The sequence below is a fragment of the Littorina saxatilis genome, linkage group LG12 (genome assembly GCF_037325665.1).
Source record: "Littorina saxatilis isolate snail1 linkage group LG12, US_GU_Lsax_2.0, whole genome shotgun sequence".
Lineage (NCBI taxonomy): Eukaryota > Metazoa > Mollusca > Gastropoda > Littorinimorpha > Littorinidae > Littorina > Littorina saxatilis.
Genome location: NC_090256.1, coordinates 27730907 through 27746520, shown reverse-complemented (window position 1 = coordinate 27746520; position 15614 = coordinate 27730907). Strand labels below are relative to the sequence as shown.

The following is a 15614-nucleotide window of genomic DNA, read 5'->3' as shown; positions in this document are numbered from 1 at the left end:
CGAGCGCAAGTGCGTTTACCACTCGGCCACCCAGACCTGGTCTTAAAAGAAAGATCAACTGAGTGAAAAATCTTCTGTATGAAACTGTAAACACAAGCGATAAGTGGTTGGAGAATCTATTACCAAACACTGGACTTGCCTGAACTTCCGATTCAGTGCAAAACAAAGGCAGGTGATATGAGGAGCTAGACTTGGGCACACCAACAACAGTTCTGCCTTTGTGTACTCCACAAGCGCCTTTTATGGCGTAAACGTTTTGAATACAATTTTAGAGTGATCGCGTCTACACCAACAAAAGTTACAAGCGTGCATGCAGGATCCATATAGACCACACCAAACAACTGGAATGTTAAAACTTAAGGCCCGGAGGTAAAACTCAGTTCAGCTCAAAACAAGATTCCTAAAGTGCACGCGCGCCTTATTGTATTAATTATTATTAAGCCTTAATTAGTGTGCCTGTATGTCTATATATCTGTACGATTTTGTCTTTCTGTCTCTGTGTGTCTGTGAATAAGAAGCGTTTTAAAAAGCTTGTAATCCATACAAACCACGAGTTATTTGTGTCGTACATGGTCTTCTGTCTGCTGTGTGAGTAGCAGACAAGCCACAGTCTTAGGTGTGATTCACCCAGGTATCCGTGACGTAAAACAACTTTGTCTAATCAGAACCCTGAAACGAGGTGAGTTGGAACTTTAGCATATTCATTTCTGTTCATGCAATGTGCGGACATGTTTTTCTTGTTTCCTTGGGTGTAGTAGTTTTTATGTTTGTTTTGTTGCTTTGTTGTTGTTTTGTTTTGTTTTTAATGTTGTTCAGCTGCATCATTTTCTCTTGTGTTTTGCTTTCATTTAAGTTCGTGTGTGTGTGTGTGTGTGCTCTGTTTATTTTTTGTTTTTTTGCTGTCAAAATTTGATCGTTTTTAAGCGTTAGGATTTTCTTCTGATTATTAAACACATTAAAGTAATCACATACAAAAATGTATTCGTTCAATTGCATAAAGTTGACTTAATAAATCACGAAATATACGCTACTGCGTATCTGCATATTTGTGTGTAGATTTTGGCTTCACCCTGGTGATCAAGGCCTATAAAATTAAACTGTCGACTCTCTCTCCCTTACACACACACACACACACAAACACACATACACACACACACACACACACACAAACACACACACATACTTGACACGCACGCACGCACACACACACACACACACACACACACACACACACACACACACACACACACACACACACAGGGACTGGCACAATATAACGAACAAGATATAATTTGGTGTTTCAGAACTTGATCCACAAGCACACTCTCATCCAGAGCGACTGACTGGCCAACATGACCGTGAGTAGCATCTACTTTGTGGCTGTTGCTTGTGTGTCCTTCTTGCTGTGCTCTGCAACCCAAAATGAAACATTTGAGGTAAGTATGCTGATACTTTGATTTTTACTGTGATGTTTGAAGGCAAGGCAAAAGATTGCAGAAACGAATGTAAATACTCTTTTTTTTTGTTTTGAGGATGAAAGTCGCTTGTTCATTTCAATGCTTGTTATTCTCTCTGGTGCCGGGAGAAAGGTTCCGTACAACTCTCGCTTACTCCATTACACATTTTGTATGCATAAAGAACGATTACTTCCCTTTGGTTATTTGATACTCTTTTAAACAAATTAATAAAAAGCGGTCTGCATGCGATTTAGGTTCAAACAATAGACAGATTATAAATGGGTGAGTCGCATGTTGGAACTACATGTATAACTAACAGTCCATCCCTTGTCTGCCGGGAAATTTTTTATTAAGACCCCCATAACACACGAGACAGCTTGATGCAAATCAACGCCAGCAGTTGTTTCCCTTTTCAGAGCATTGTTACTTGGTAATGTCAAAAGAACGTTAACAAAACCACGTCAGATTGCCTTACAGTCAGGAAACATAGCTGTTACCAGTCTGCGACAATCAAGAAGATTTAGGAATTGACTGAAAAATAATAAGTTTAAGTAGGTGCGTCAGTTTGATGAAAATTACTTATTTATCGTAAAAATCTCTACAAAACAAACGTTTGTGTGAAATGTCTGGAATAACTAGCCTATGTGAACAAACTGCATGTACACTCGGGCTTTGGTGAACTAAGAAAAAACTTAAACCCTAAGCGCGTCTCAATTACCTAGGATCCGTATGGGCGGGGACGTAGCTCAGTTGGTAGCGCGCTGGCTTTGTAGCCAGTTGGTCGCTATCAGCGTGGGTTCGATCCCCACGTTCGGCGAGAGATTTATTTATCGGAGTCAACTTTGTGCAGACTCTCTTCGGTGTCCGAACACCCCCGTGTGCACACATGCGCACGAAAAAGATCCCACGTTCACAGCGAAAGTCTCAGGGCTTGGAAAACACGAAGACACGCATGCATCATCTCTCGTCTCCGATTATCATGATCGTATTTCGATACTTTGACGAGACAAACCCAATGCTGGTGTGTCGAAGAAGACAGCCACAGCGGGCTTGTTCGAATCAAAGTATCACACCATATCTTCAACGTATTACCAATACCTGTCCCAATATAGACCAGCTGGTCTAAGAGGACGTTAAACCCCAATAGTCAGTCAGGATCCGTATAACTATCGCTTACTCCTTTACACATGTCGTATGCATAAAGAGCGCTTACTTCCCTTTGGTTATTTGATCGATAGATAAAACGAGCAAGTAGAGTGTTTTTTTCGGACTTCAAACATCTTCCTAGAGGAACCATAAAACCTTGATAACTATTCAATATTTAGAAAAAAATCATGCTATGGATCGGAAGGATTGAAGAAGAAACACTTCATCTTACTCGGGATGATGGCTTCTCTTGAGACTAATTAATTTTAAAGATACTTTCTAATTAAGCTATTGAAAATTCCACAAAGACAGCGACACTTTGTTTGGAAAATCTTAAAGGGATATCTAACTGTTCAGCAACTTCCAACAACAGGAGTACAGGCGGCTCTGTGTATTTTATCGACTGAGGGTCAGTTTACAAAAGATTGATACTTGCTAGTGAAAATTCAGTGAGGAGAGCATGGTATTGTATTATCATAACTGCATTTATACTTACCCGTCATAAAAAAATACTAGGCAGATGCTTTTGAGGGCAGATCTTTCTGATGAGTCTGTTGATTGTAAAACCAAGTATATGACTAAAAAGACCATTCATTCCCCTACCGTATTAAAAAAAAAAACAAGATTGACTTTACATGACCCCCCACACAGACACACAGACACCCCAAAAAATTTAATTCGCAAAATCAAGGTTCCCGCGTTAAAATCGACAAAAAAATCAGAGTAACTCAACCGAAACATGTTTTGCATGTCAATAGACAGAACAATCGAATCTGCTTCCAAAACTGTCTTTGGTTTTGTTCACATATTTTGTCTAACATGGACGCTATGGCATGGTGAGCGGTGTAGGTGTCAATTATCTCAGAAGGCATAAAAGGCAGTTTTTGAAGCCGTTTTAACGGGTAATGAGACAACAAACGGTACATTTAACGCATTGCCTTCACATTGTCAGTGATTTGTGCGAACACATGTCGTAAACTACACACGGAATCTCAAGTCATTTGAGATATTAGTTCTGCTGTTATGCGACATGCCAGAAAGAGTTTTAAAAATAAAGATGTACCCTGTCCGACTGAACAGAAAAAAAAATTAAAATTAGCTTGCACAAAGAAAAATGAAAGCTTCAATTTACCCTTAAATTAAAAACATTTTCAACTATGGCTGTTCACATCGCAGTTGTTTAAACGCACACGCAAATTCTTTGAAAATGCTCTTTCAACTTCTTAAAGACTACTTTCGCGTTGAAATCATCATACAACCCATGTCTGATTAAATATGTACATGAAATTTGAGTATGTTCCGCATCTGTTATTGTTCTTGAAGATAACAACAAATTATTGTTTTTCCGATGAGTCAGCAAAGACCTACCGTCAATTTAAGAACTCTTTCTGGCATGACAAATAACAGCAGATCTAATGTCTCAAATGACTTAATATTCCGTCTGTACTTTACGACATATGTTAACACAAATCACCGAAAGTTTGAAGGCAATCAATGTGTTGAGGAGTTACTGACATGTACCGGTTTTTGTCTCATTATTCACTAAAACGGCCTCAAAAACCGCCTTTTACGGTTTCTCAGAGGAATGACACCATCACCATTCAGCATGCCATTATGTCAGTGTTAAAAAAGATATGTAATCAAAATTGACTGATTTGGATGCAGGTTTGATTGTTCTTTATACTGACGTGCAGGACATGCTTTGTTTTAGCAGTTCTTTTTTTTCTTTTTTTTCCAAACAATATATTTTATACAAATAACTACAAATAATAATGTTGCATACAATGAATTAAATACACTTTAAAGAGTACAACAAGCTTAGCTTATAAACGTGTTTTTGTTTTTTCTTTGTTCCTCGAGCATTCACACAAAAATGCTTCTTATCTGTAACTGCCTATTAAAAATACTTTCCAACGGTAAAAACAAATTTGATTTTTTATATATACTAACGCACATCTTTCCAATCAAGATAATGTGGTTCAATTTATAAATAGTTGTCTTTTTCAACATTACAAAATTCATACCAAATAAAACATCACTAACTTTCAAAACAATCTTACTTTCTGAAGTATGAAAAATAAATTCTTCAATAAACTTCCAAAATCTGTATACAACCGGGCGTGTTCAATGAAATCTATTACATCACAACAATAATTACATTTATTAGTTTCTGTTACTTTCATTTTACACAGGAGAATGTTGGTCGGATAAATATGCAGAATTTTCCAGTGTAAAACTCTTAATCTCGTTTCTTATGTAGACTGATAGGCAACTATTCAAAATCGTTCATCAATTTCTACATTAAACATTCTCTTCCAAAATCCTCCGGAACATGGTACATCTGTTTTCTTATTAATAATCTTTCATATTCTTTGGCACTTGACACATTTTTGCCGTTAAACAGTGAAAAGGTAATACAAACATCATCACTCATATTTACAACATTTTCCCTCATAAATATTGATACATTAGCTTTTACAACATTATATTCAAGAATTCGGTTTGGCGAATTTCCAATCAAATCACATATATACCTTGATATGATAATATGTCTCCCGAACGTACAATATCAGTTAATACCAATACACCTTGTTGTATCCAACTTTCAACAAATAAAACTTTGCCACTATACGTCATGCATGCATTATTCCATAATAAAGTCGGTCCGACTGTACCACGATCATAGTGGTTATCATCCAGCCAATACTTTAACACTGCTTTCCAAAAGTGCGATTTCACTAGGTCTAACCCTTTAAATCTTGCACTTTTTACATTCGATAAAAAAAACCCATTCAAAATGCTTTCCAAAACGCAAATACATCATCTTTGGGGTGAAACTCCAATTATCATTTTCATTTGATGTACTCAATTGTGAAACCCATTGTAATAAAAAAAAATTGCATTTGCCTAATATCGATCATTTTTAGGCCACCTTTTTCAATTTCAAAACATAAAACGTTTCTTTTCACCTTTCCAAAGGCCTTCCGATTACAATCTGTTCTTTGCCACAAAAATCTAAACAATAAGGTATTTACTTCATTCAAAACACGGTCAGGTAATACAAACGCTTGCATGATGTACACACATTGTGAAATTAAAAACGGTTTCACAATACATATTTTCCCTAAAATGCTCAGATTTCGCTTCTCCCATGCGCAAATCAATCGCTTAATATTCCTTATCCTTCCAATCCAATTATCTTCTACCAAAGAAGCACTCTTATCATTACAAAAATATACACCCAAAATCTTCAACTTTTTCTTCCAAACAAAATTATAAAATGTTTCATCACAATGTTTCCTTCTACCCAATCACATCGCCTCAGACTTTCTCTTATGCATCCGTAAACCTGAAAAGCTAGAAAAGTCATTCATTATTTCAAGTGCATAATACATATCAATTTCATCCTTTAAAAAAAAGGTGATATCGTCTGCATACAGAGCAATTTTAATAACGGTTGCAATGTCAACGTTATTCCATAACGAGATTCCTCTAATACGTCAACTCTGTCTATTTTTGATGCCAACAATTCAATTGTGCCAGTACAAAGGCCAAACATGAAAACGGGCACCCTTGACGAATCCCGGCTTTCACATAAAAAATATCAGACAACCATCCACAATACTGCACAGAGCTAACCGTGTCGTTCATTAACACATTCACCCATTGAACAAATTCTGGCCCAAACCCGAATTTTTGAAAGGTTTTTATAATAAACTATTTGAAATACTATCGTACGCTTGGACACAGTCAATTACGACCAATAGACCAGGTTGGTTTAACTCGTGTGACTGTTCGATTACATCATCAATTAACCTATGGTAGACACTTTTCTGCCTTTAATATATCCGACTTGATCTTTCTGAACAATATCACCATTAACGCTTCCTAACCTTTTTGCCAAACACTTGGCTATCAGTTTATAATCGCTGTTTGTAAGGGAAATGGGTCTCCAATTTTTCAACTCATTTTTAGGCAAATCTTTTCCCTTGTGTATTAGGGTAATGACAGCTTTGCGCTGCGTGGAAGACAAGTTTCCATCGTCAAAACTTGCATTAAAGGCGCGATTTACAATGTTCTGATGCGGTTCCAAAACACTTACACAAATTCTACAGTAATACCATCAACCCCCGGGGCCGATCCAGATTTTATTTGTTTAAGTACAGCTTTGGCCTCAGTTATCAACCCTTCACACTGTTTTAGCAGTTCTGATTTTTTGTCAATGTTAAACGCGGTAACCTTGATTTCGCGATTTTGATTTTCGGGGGTGTCTGTGTTGTAGGTTCCACTGTATAGACACTACCTCATGTAAACCCACTCTGTTTTCTGAATATAAGGTAGTAGATCTATAGGCGAATGAATGGCCTTTTCAGTCATATAACTGGTTTTACAATAAACGGCCTCATCAGAAAGATCTGCCCTCAAACGCATCTGCCTAGTTTTTTTCTATGACGGATAGTACGTATAGAAGAAGAAGAAGAAGAAGAAGGAGAAGGAGGAGAAGGAGGAGAAGAAGAAGCAGGAGAAGAAGAAGCAGGAGAAGAAGAAAGAAGATGAAGGGGAAAAAGGAGAAGATTATGGTGATGATGACGACGACGATGATAATGATGATGATGATGATGATGATGATGATGATGATGATGATGATGATGATGATGATGATGATGATGATGATGGCACAACAACAACAACAACAACAACAACAACAACAACAAACAACAACAACAACAACAACAACAACAACAACAACAACAAACAACAACAGAACAAATCCAACCCATTTTTTTGTAATTACAGATGTTTTGCCCAACCCAAAGAGGTTGCTTCGCAGATGACGCCACCAATGAGCTGACCAGTGTGACGACCCAAAGTCTTGTTTCCTGCGCGATGACCTGTGTCTCGCAAAACGGGAGCACGTGCCAAGCCGTCACCTACATCGAGGACACAGGACAGTGTCAGCTGTGGAATGTAACCGAACCCGCGGTTGCCGTTGGTTCCATCGGTTTTAGAATACATGTATAGGCGTAGATTAGTTGGTTTGAACGACCTAATTCGAATGTTTGCAAAGAACAATACCACATACATGTAGTTAAATCAAGCGTAGACTAGTTGCTTATGTTGAATCGTCCAACCGAATGACGTGCCCTTTGTCGTGAAAGTAGTGGTCGAACTGCCAATATCTTAGATTGTACAGTCTTAGATTTTATTTTAGCAGGCAATACAATACTTTGGTAAAATCAAAGTGACAGATCTTCCCAAATTTTCTGTACAGAGTTAAGAGTCATATGTTTTGACTTTTTTTCTTCTCAGTTATAATTATATAAATCAGTTTTAATTACTGATAACATATTTGAAGCGGGGTGGTGGAGCGATAATTACGGATTCTTGTTTATTGGTTCTGGTGAAATACTAACGCAAACTATTAAGTATATGATGGTTGCAAATTCAAACGTGCATGATCATCAGTGAAAAGCTATATGTATGGATAAAATCGATCAGCAATAAAAGGAGATGCAACTTTGTTGTTCTGTGTCTTTTTTCCCTGTCCGCCATCCTTCATACCAGAGTGCCACATCACGTAGAGTTGAATGCATTGCACCTCCTGGGATGATGTACACGAGAAGGTTACCAACTAGATGGGAACCAGCCGCGGGGCCGCCGGTTTAAATAACAAACGCATTTCCAGCGCTTCGTTTCCACCCTTTGGGTAACTTTCTCGTGCACACCTGGTGCCGAAAATCCCACAATAACAATTAATTGAGGAGGTATGACAAGTTTTTATCCTGAAGGTATGAAAACTTACAGTGTTTGTGTGTAAAAGGTAGCCTATCAAGCTTCCATGATAAACGAAAATCCTATGTCACCGACTTATGTAATTCGACACACAAAAGTTCAAAATAAATAGTAAGAAAACTCACCTTCAATCGCCTTTTCTTCCTATTTTGTAAAGCTCATTGTTTATTTCACTATATTCCAAAAGTATCCAGTTATTGCAAACCTTTAGTCAATGTACAGTTGGCACCTCTAAAGTTTGTGGTTGTTGTGTGTGTTCGCTTGTATCGCAAAAAGAAGAGACAAGTATAAAACCTCTAAATATTTCAGGGGTGGGCTCTTGTGATGAAAAAAGAGGAAATCCCTTTTTACAAGGGGGGTTCGGGGGCATGCTCCCCCGAATTTTTTTTAAATGGTACATTAAAATCTGTGCAATCTGGTGCATTCTGAGACTAAAATTTAACTCGGGTAAAAAAGACATTTTCCACACTCCCCACCCCCCAAAAAAACAAAACCAACAACAACAACCCTACCAAACAAAAAACACACTTTCACACAACCATGGTAACAATGTAATGGTGCATACTAACGTAATGAACCATGTATCCATAATCCAATACTGGCAATAGTATGATCCAAGTGACGCCCCAATGCATTGAAGCTCAAAATTACTATTAGTTATCAGGAGTTTTCAGTCAGCACAATTTAACTCTCAAGCCTCCAGTGTTCTGCTCCATCTTCACTTCTCTCCATATCATTCAGTCAACAAGTTATAGATACTGTGATGAAATGGGACGCGGAAAAATAGATTACTCCAGCGGAATTCGTAAGTTGTGTCCGCGGAAATCCGCGGATTCGCGGAAAAGTCCCACCCCTGTTGGAGAATGCAAATACTTCCTTACGCACAAATAGAAAGACAAAACAATCAGACCGAAAGATAAGCGCGTGAGCTTAGACGCACGCACGCACAATCACGCGCATACACACACACCATGGGGCATGTGTATTTGTGTGTGAGTATGTTTGTACGTGTCTGTGCGCGTTTATGCGTTTTTGTGGGTGTTGTGAACCATTTTCGAGACAAATATTTTGTCACCTCTTGACAAGTCTCTTGTGTGTTTCTTAAAACGAGTTTACAACCACACAAAAAAAGAGTATACAGTGTACCAGGTATCAAACTGTTCCGTCCTCAAAGGGGTCACAAACGAATCTGTGCTCTATATTTCTTGTATATTCAGAAACCAAGGGGCGAGATGGTCTTTGATAGAACATGCAGCAGGGTTAGTTAATTAGTTAGTTGTTGCTTTTGGGGTCCAGCGGACCATATAGGCCAAATCAGGAGCCCGAACAGCAGAGTAAGACACCACCACACAACAGTTACTATTGGCAACACTTTGTCTTCAGAACACCAGAATTTCTCATTCAAGGCACAGCCATTGCCGTGTAAATGGATGAGCCAGATCTGGCCAGGCTCCACTTGGACACATACCAAGAATCAATAATCTGACTGCTTGCTTACTGTGCAGAATAGTGTTTTTTATGGATTTATTTTTCTATTTGAAAGCCACTGGTAGATTTCATGAAATTGATTGACTTGTATCTTTATATAAGACATTCATTAATTAGAATTAAATCCAACTCTGTACGGGAAGCAGTCAGGATGTTGATTTTGGGGTATGTGTCCTTCTTCTTCTTCTTCTTCTGCGTTCGTGGGCTGAAACTCCCACATATACTCGTGGTTTTTTTTTTGCACGAGTGGAATTTTACGTGTATGACCATTTTTTACCCCGCCATTTAGGCAGCCATACGCCGTTTTCGGGGGAAGCATGCTGGGTATTTTCGTGTTTCTATAACCCACCGAACTCCGACATGGATTACAGGATCTTTTTCGTGCGCACTTGGTCTTGTGCTTGCGTGTACACACGGGGGTGTTCGGACACCGAGGAGAGTCTGCACACAAAGTTGACTGAGAAATAAATCTCTCGCCGAACGTGGGGACGAACTCACGCTGACAGCGGCCAACTGGATACAAATCCAGCGCGCTACCGACTGAGCTACATCCCCGCCCTGGGTATGTGTCCAAGTGGCGGGATGGTCTTATCCCGTGTGAAAGCCTGGAAGAATTGTGCTTCAACTTCTGTGTTTTATTGTTGTTGTGAACACACACACACACACACACACACACACACACACACACACACACACAGAGTAACTAACAAACTAGCAAACACACCAAAAAGACAGACTCAAAACTTGACAAAAACAATTTATTCACAACTTCTGTAACAAAAATCCTCTTCTTGCTAAGAAGTTAAACTTTGAAAGCCACACTTTTTTCCCTCTCCTTATAATAAGTATGTACAATACCCTCCTTAGATGTAGCACATCACATATCAAGATCAATTTGAATTCACATCTGAGATTAACAGTTTTCAAGAGTTGTCTTCCATGCCAATTTGTAACTGTGTTGCTTCTAAGTGCAGGGAGACAAGAGTACAGCAAAATATTCACTAATTCATTTTAATACTTGAGTTGGGTCTTTCTTTACTGAATGAGGAAGTACACCAACTGATAACAAAGCATCAGTGAGTACTATCAAACATGCTGTCATAATAAAAACAAAGAGAAAATAAAATTTAAAAAAAATAAAGAAAGAACAATGAATAAAAGGAAGAGAGAAAGAAAAGAAAAAGGAAAGAAAAATGGTAGCTAAAAGTGTGCATTACATCTCCATGAACTGATATTCAATATTTCACAGGAGCACACCAACTCAAACACTTAAATGTTCAACACACAAAAACAATGGCTGGACAAACACACTAAAGAACAAAACTTTTGTTCAGTTCCCACATGGCTTAGCTATATTGAGAAGAACACACAAATGTCACTGTTATCTTTCTACAGCAATCCCTCCTTTTAGAGTGTAAAGAAAACATGTCAGAGAGAAGCCACACTTGAAGGACAACTTCTCTAGGATCCGACAGAACCTGAATAATTGAGTGATTAGCTGATAGAAGTTTTCTTTGAAAAGGATCTTTAAATGTCACCTGCACTGTGTGCAGTATAAAAATAGATTTGAGAACAAAGATGTATGCACAAAAAAGAAGTCAGGAATTCAGGACCTTCAGCTCCAACTGCAGGCTATGCCACTGCCAGAGAGATTTAGTATTCATGCAATCCTTTATTTTCCAAGAGTAGAAAAAGAAAAATGAGAAAAGTACAGAGAGAGAGAGGGGAAGAGAGAGAGAGAGAGAGAGAGAGAGAGAGAGAGAGAGAGAGAGAGAGAGAGAGAGAGAGAGAGAGAGAGAGAGAGAGAGAGAGAACATTGTTACCTCAAACAGCCTTCAAATTTTACTTCCAATACATTAACACTTTCTTTATTTCACTTAGAGCAATCCTCTGCCATTTTTCACATCTAAAGTGAGCAAGACTTTCTTTTCAACCAGTCCAATCAACCACTAGCAACACAACTTATCTAACCTTCCTCTGACATGCCTATCACAAAAATTGTCCCCAAAGTGAGTTCTTTCAATGGACACTACTCTCAGCCTCTGTAGCGGCCTGCACACATTTTGCCATGGTAGGTGAAGCGCGAGTGATGCTGTCCGTCATATAGAAATCCTTCAGAACCTGCTGGGGCGGTACCAAGGGCTCTTTGCCCAAACTGGTTTTGCCAGCCTGAAATGCAGAAGCAATCGGAAAGTTTTTATTCTTTGCTTTTATGGAATTGCATTCAGATGATGCTTTTTTGTTTGTTTGTTTGTTTGCTTAACACCCAGCCGACCACGAAGGGCCATATCAGGGCGGTGCTGCTTTGACATTTAACGTGCGCCACACACAAGACAGAAGTCGCAGCACAGGCTTCATGTCTCACCCAGTCACATTATTCTGACACCGGACCAACCAGTCTTAGCACTAACCCCATAATGCCAGACGCCAGGCGGAGCAGCCACTAGATTGCCAATTTTAAAGTCTTAGGTATGACCCGGCCGGGGTTCGAACCCACGACCTCCCGATCACGGGGCGGACGCCTTACCACTAGGCCAACCGTGCCGGTTATTCAGATGATGCACTGAGGTTAAATGGCTTCAAAGATGCAAACATTGACCAGTTCATTCTTTTCTGCAATGGTTAAAATGTTTGTATATCTGACCAAACTGTTCCCGTGTGGGATGATGGATAAGGGGGAGGGGAGGGGAGGGGATGGGGAAAAGTTGGGGGGATCAGGGGATACGACTAATTCACACAGATACCCCTGAAAGTTCAAAGACCTTCACATATTATTTGACTGCTTGCGTGTTGGATATTAACATTCTCGCATAATCTGTAAAACACACTCAAAATGTCCCATTCTTAATGATCTCAAAGTAACAATAATAACAATGTTACTTCATTCATCCAATGTAGGAAACTTGTTTGAACCTTACACCAACATGCTAAACACACACACACACACACACACACACACACACACACACACACACACACACACACACACACAAAGCATATGACACCAAGAAACTGTCAATTATTAAAAATCAAAAAACAAGAAAGGTAGGTCGTTGGAACCTTTGTTATTGACAAAACAATACATTCACAGATATTTTGAACCAACGGTCTTTTAAGTGAACAGACAAACAAATATTCACACAAAACTTATCTTGATAGTTCTATCAGTTTACGTCCACTTGTCAGGAAGCCGAGATAATGAATAAGATAAGTGTTGTGTGAATATTTGTTTGTCTGTTCACTTAAAAGACTGTTGGGTCGAAATATCTGTGAATGTATTGTTTTGTCAATAACAAACGTTCCAACAACCTACCTTTCTTGTTTTTTGATTCTGAATTTTGGAACTTTGGCAGTCTCTTTGTTTTTGGATTTATTTTGTCAGTTATTAAGCAAAACGTGGCAAGCCAAAATTGAACTCTACCTTTGTGGCTTCAATGGCCTGCTTGAAGAAGTTGGCCTCCTCAATTTCCCCGACACGCACCAGTGTGGGTGAAATCTCTGCCATGCGCTGCCGCACCTCCTGCAGTTTGTCGTACGGTAACGTCACACCAAGCAACTGTCAAACAAGACAAAGATCATTAATCATTACAAATGCATACACAGAGAAAAGGGCCTTGTGAATGGAATTAAATAACCGATCAAACCCGTAAGAATATCAACAACTACAAGAAGTCAAAAAAATCAACATAAACAATACAGCTAAAAGTTATAGAAAGGAAGAAGAAAATGTCACATCAACTACCCGGAGGCAAAGATCGAAAACAGACAGCCTGCCAACATTCCAAAATCAAGACTTCTAGCTGGGTCTTTTTCTTCTTGTTTTTGAGTCTTACCAGAGGCTTCATAATATCTCTAATCACTTTTGTAAAAGTCGGCAACTCAGTGAACTAACAACTAAGAGCAAAATACACCGAACATACACAGGCTTTTCTGTTCTTGTTTTTGAGTCTTACCAGAGGCTTCATAATATCTCTAATCACTTTTGTAAAAGTCGGCAACTCAGCAAACTAACACTGGGAGCACAATACACCAAACACTCACAGACAAATATAAAATGGGCAAAATACTAGAAATACAGAAAAGAAGGGGGATTTTCAAAATAGGGAGTGTGCAGAAAGGAAGAGCAGACCAACGCTAAAGCTGACAAGCGCGCACCTCAGACAGAGCCCTCAGGACCTTCCAGTCGTTGCGAGCCATGCCGGGGGGAGTGACGGCTTGGCGTGTCAGCTGTGCGCGACCCTCCGTGTTGACGTAGGTGGCGTCCTTCTCTGTGTACGCGGCGCCGGGCAGGATGACATCCGCCATCTGCGCTCCCTGGTCGCCATGGTGACCTGTTATGGAACCGTCAATGTTGTTTTGAGCTAAGTTTCTTCCTTTGTGATGACTTCACTTTTTTTTTCTCCACAGCTTCTCTTCCCTTCCCCCCTTCATGCTCCCATTTGTCTCTCTCTGTCTCTCCTACTCTCTCAAACAAATGAGCATTAGCTGGAATTTTTACAGAGAATAAGAGAAGTTCCAAACAAATAACAAATCCATACAACTTACTTCTTCTTCTTCTTCGTTCATGGGCTTAGACTCCCACGTTCACTCATGTTTTGAGCACGAGTGGATGTTTACGTGTATGACCGTTTATACCCCGCCATTCAGGCAGCATACGCCGATTTCGGGGGAGGCATGCTGGGTATTTTTGTGTTTCTATAACCCACCGAACTCTGACATGGATTACAGGATCTTTTCCGTGCGCACTTGGTCTTGTGCTTGCGTGTACACATGAAGGGGGTTAAGTCACTAGCAGGTCTGCACATAAGTTGACCTGGGAGATTGGAAAAATCTCCACTCTTAACCCTCCAGGCGGCAGCGACCGGGATTCGAACTCACGACCTCCCGATTAGGAGGCCGACGTCTTACCACCACGCCACTGCGCCCGTCCATACAACTTACAAGATTTACCTCACCACATGTGGTACACTATAAAACGAAGTTACTCTTCTATGGGTACATTTGAGGTAGGACAACACTGCCTGGCACTCTTTAGAGCCATCAATTCCATGAAGTGATCATAGCTTTTACTTTGTTCAGACCTTTACTTTCTTTGAACACACTGCCTGCAAGAACATCTATATAAGTACTCTGATTCTGGATTCCGGCATTGACACATGTACCCATACAATCCCCACCTCGGCTACTGCCTCTCTCCAAGTCCAATCCTCTCTCCAAGTCCAATACTAACATAATGGAAGTTTCAAGTCGGTTCTTTTTTTCAACACTTGTTGCACTGAATCTGGCAGAGCCACATATTCTTACACCGATAAGACAATAACAATTCAGATCATTGTTCCAACAACACCACTAAGTCTTCCTTACCCTGGTAGACAACAAAGGCCCCATCAGCCAGGTCGCTGCGTGTGATGGCACCCTCGTCAGCTCCCAGGAGGAACAACATCTGTGGTTTGGCCTCACGCACACCGCTCACACCCGCGGAGTAGCCCAGGTCCAGTGCTGCCACCTGGCTGGCCACCTGTGCACAGATATACAGTGTTATTAACACACTCCATGCAAATCCTTTTCAGTAGTACCCGAATTCAGTGATCAGGGGAGCTATTGTCCAAACCAGTATTTCTTTGCAAGTAACAACCACAGAAACTAGTCTCTCTGTCGCCCAAAGTAAGAAAAAGTATGCTAAGATTTCACTGACATTGCACTTGGAAGAAAAACCCTGTCAAACAAAAT

General features: G+C 39.8%; 1 protein-coding gene and 1 long non-coding RNA gene across 2 annotated transcripts in view; one reads left to right on the top strand and one right to left on the bottom strand.

Annotated features, from left to right (window-relative positions):
* The first annotated feature begins 441 nt into the window (after positions 1–441).
* Positions 442–8857, top strand: LOC138981656 (uncharacterized). Its single transcript, XR_011460684.1, has 3 exons — positions 442–679; positions 1305–1436; positions 7401–8857. It is a non-coding gene; the product is annotated as an uncharacterized lncRNA (long non-coding RNA).
* A 1771-nt stretch (positions 8858–10628) lies between these two features.
* Positions 10629–15614, bottom strand: part of LOC138981648 (NADH-ubiquinone oxidoreductase 75 kDa subunit, mitochondrial-like) — a 36280-nt gene continuing 31294 nt past the window's right edge. Inside the window, exons 17-20 of the mRNA XM_070354643.1 lie at positions 15249–15402; positions 14040–14215; positions 13306–13440; positions 10629–12053 (exon numbers count right to left, since the gene is read on the bottom strand). Coding sequence (XP_070210744.1) covers positions 11904–12053; positions 13306–13440; positions 14040–14215; positions 15249–15402 — 615 coding nt within the window. The 3' untranslated portion in view covers positions 10629–11903. The remainder of the gene's footprint in view (positions 12054–13305; positions 13441–14039; positions 14216–15248; positions 15403–15614) is intronic.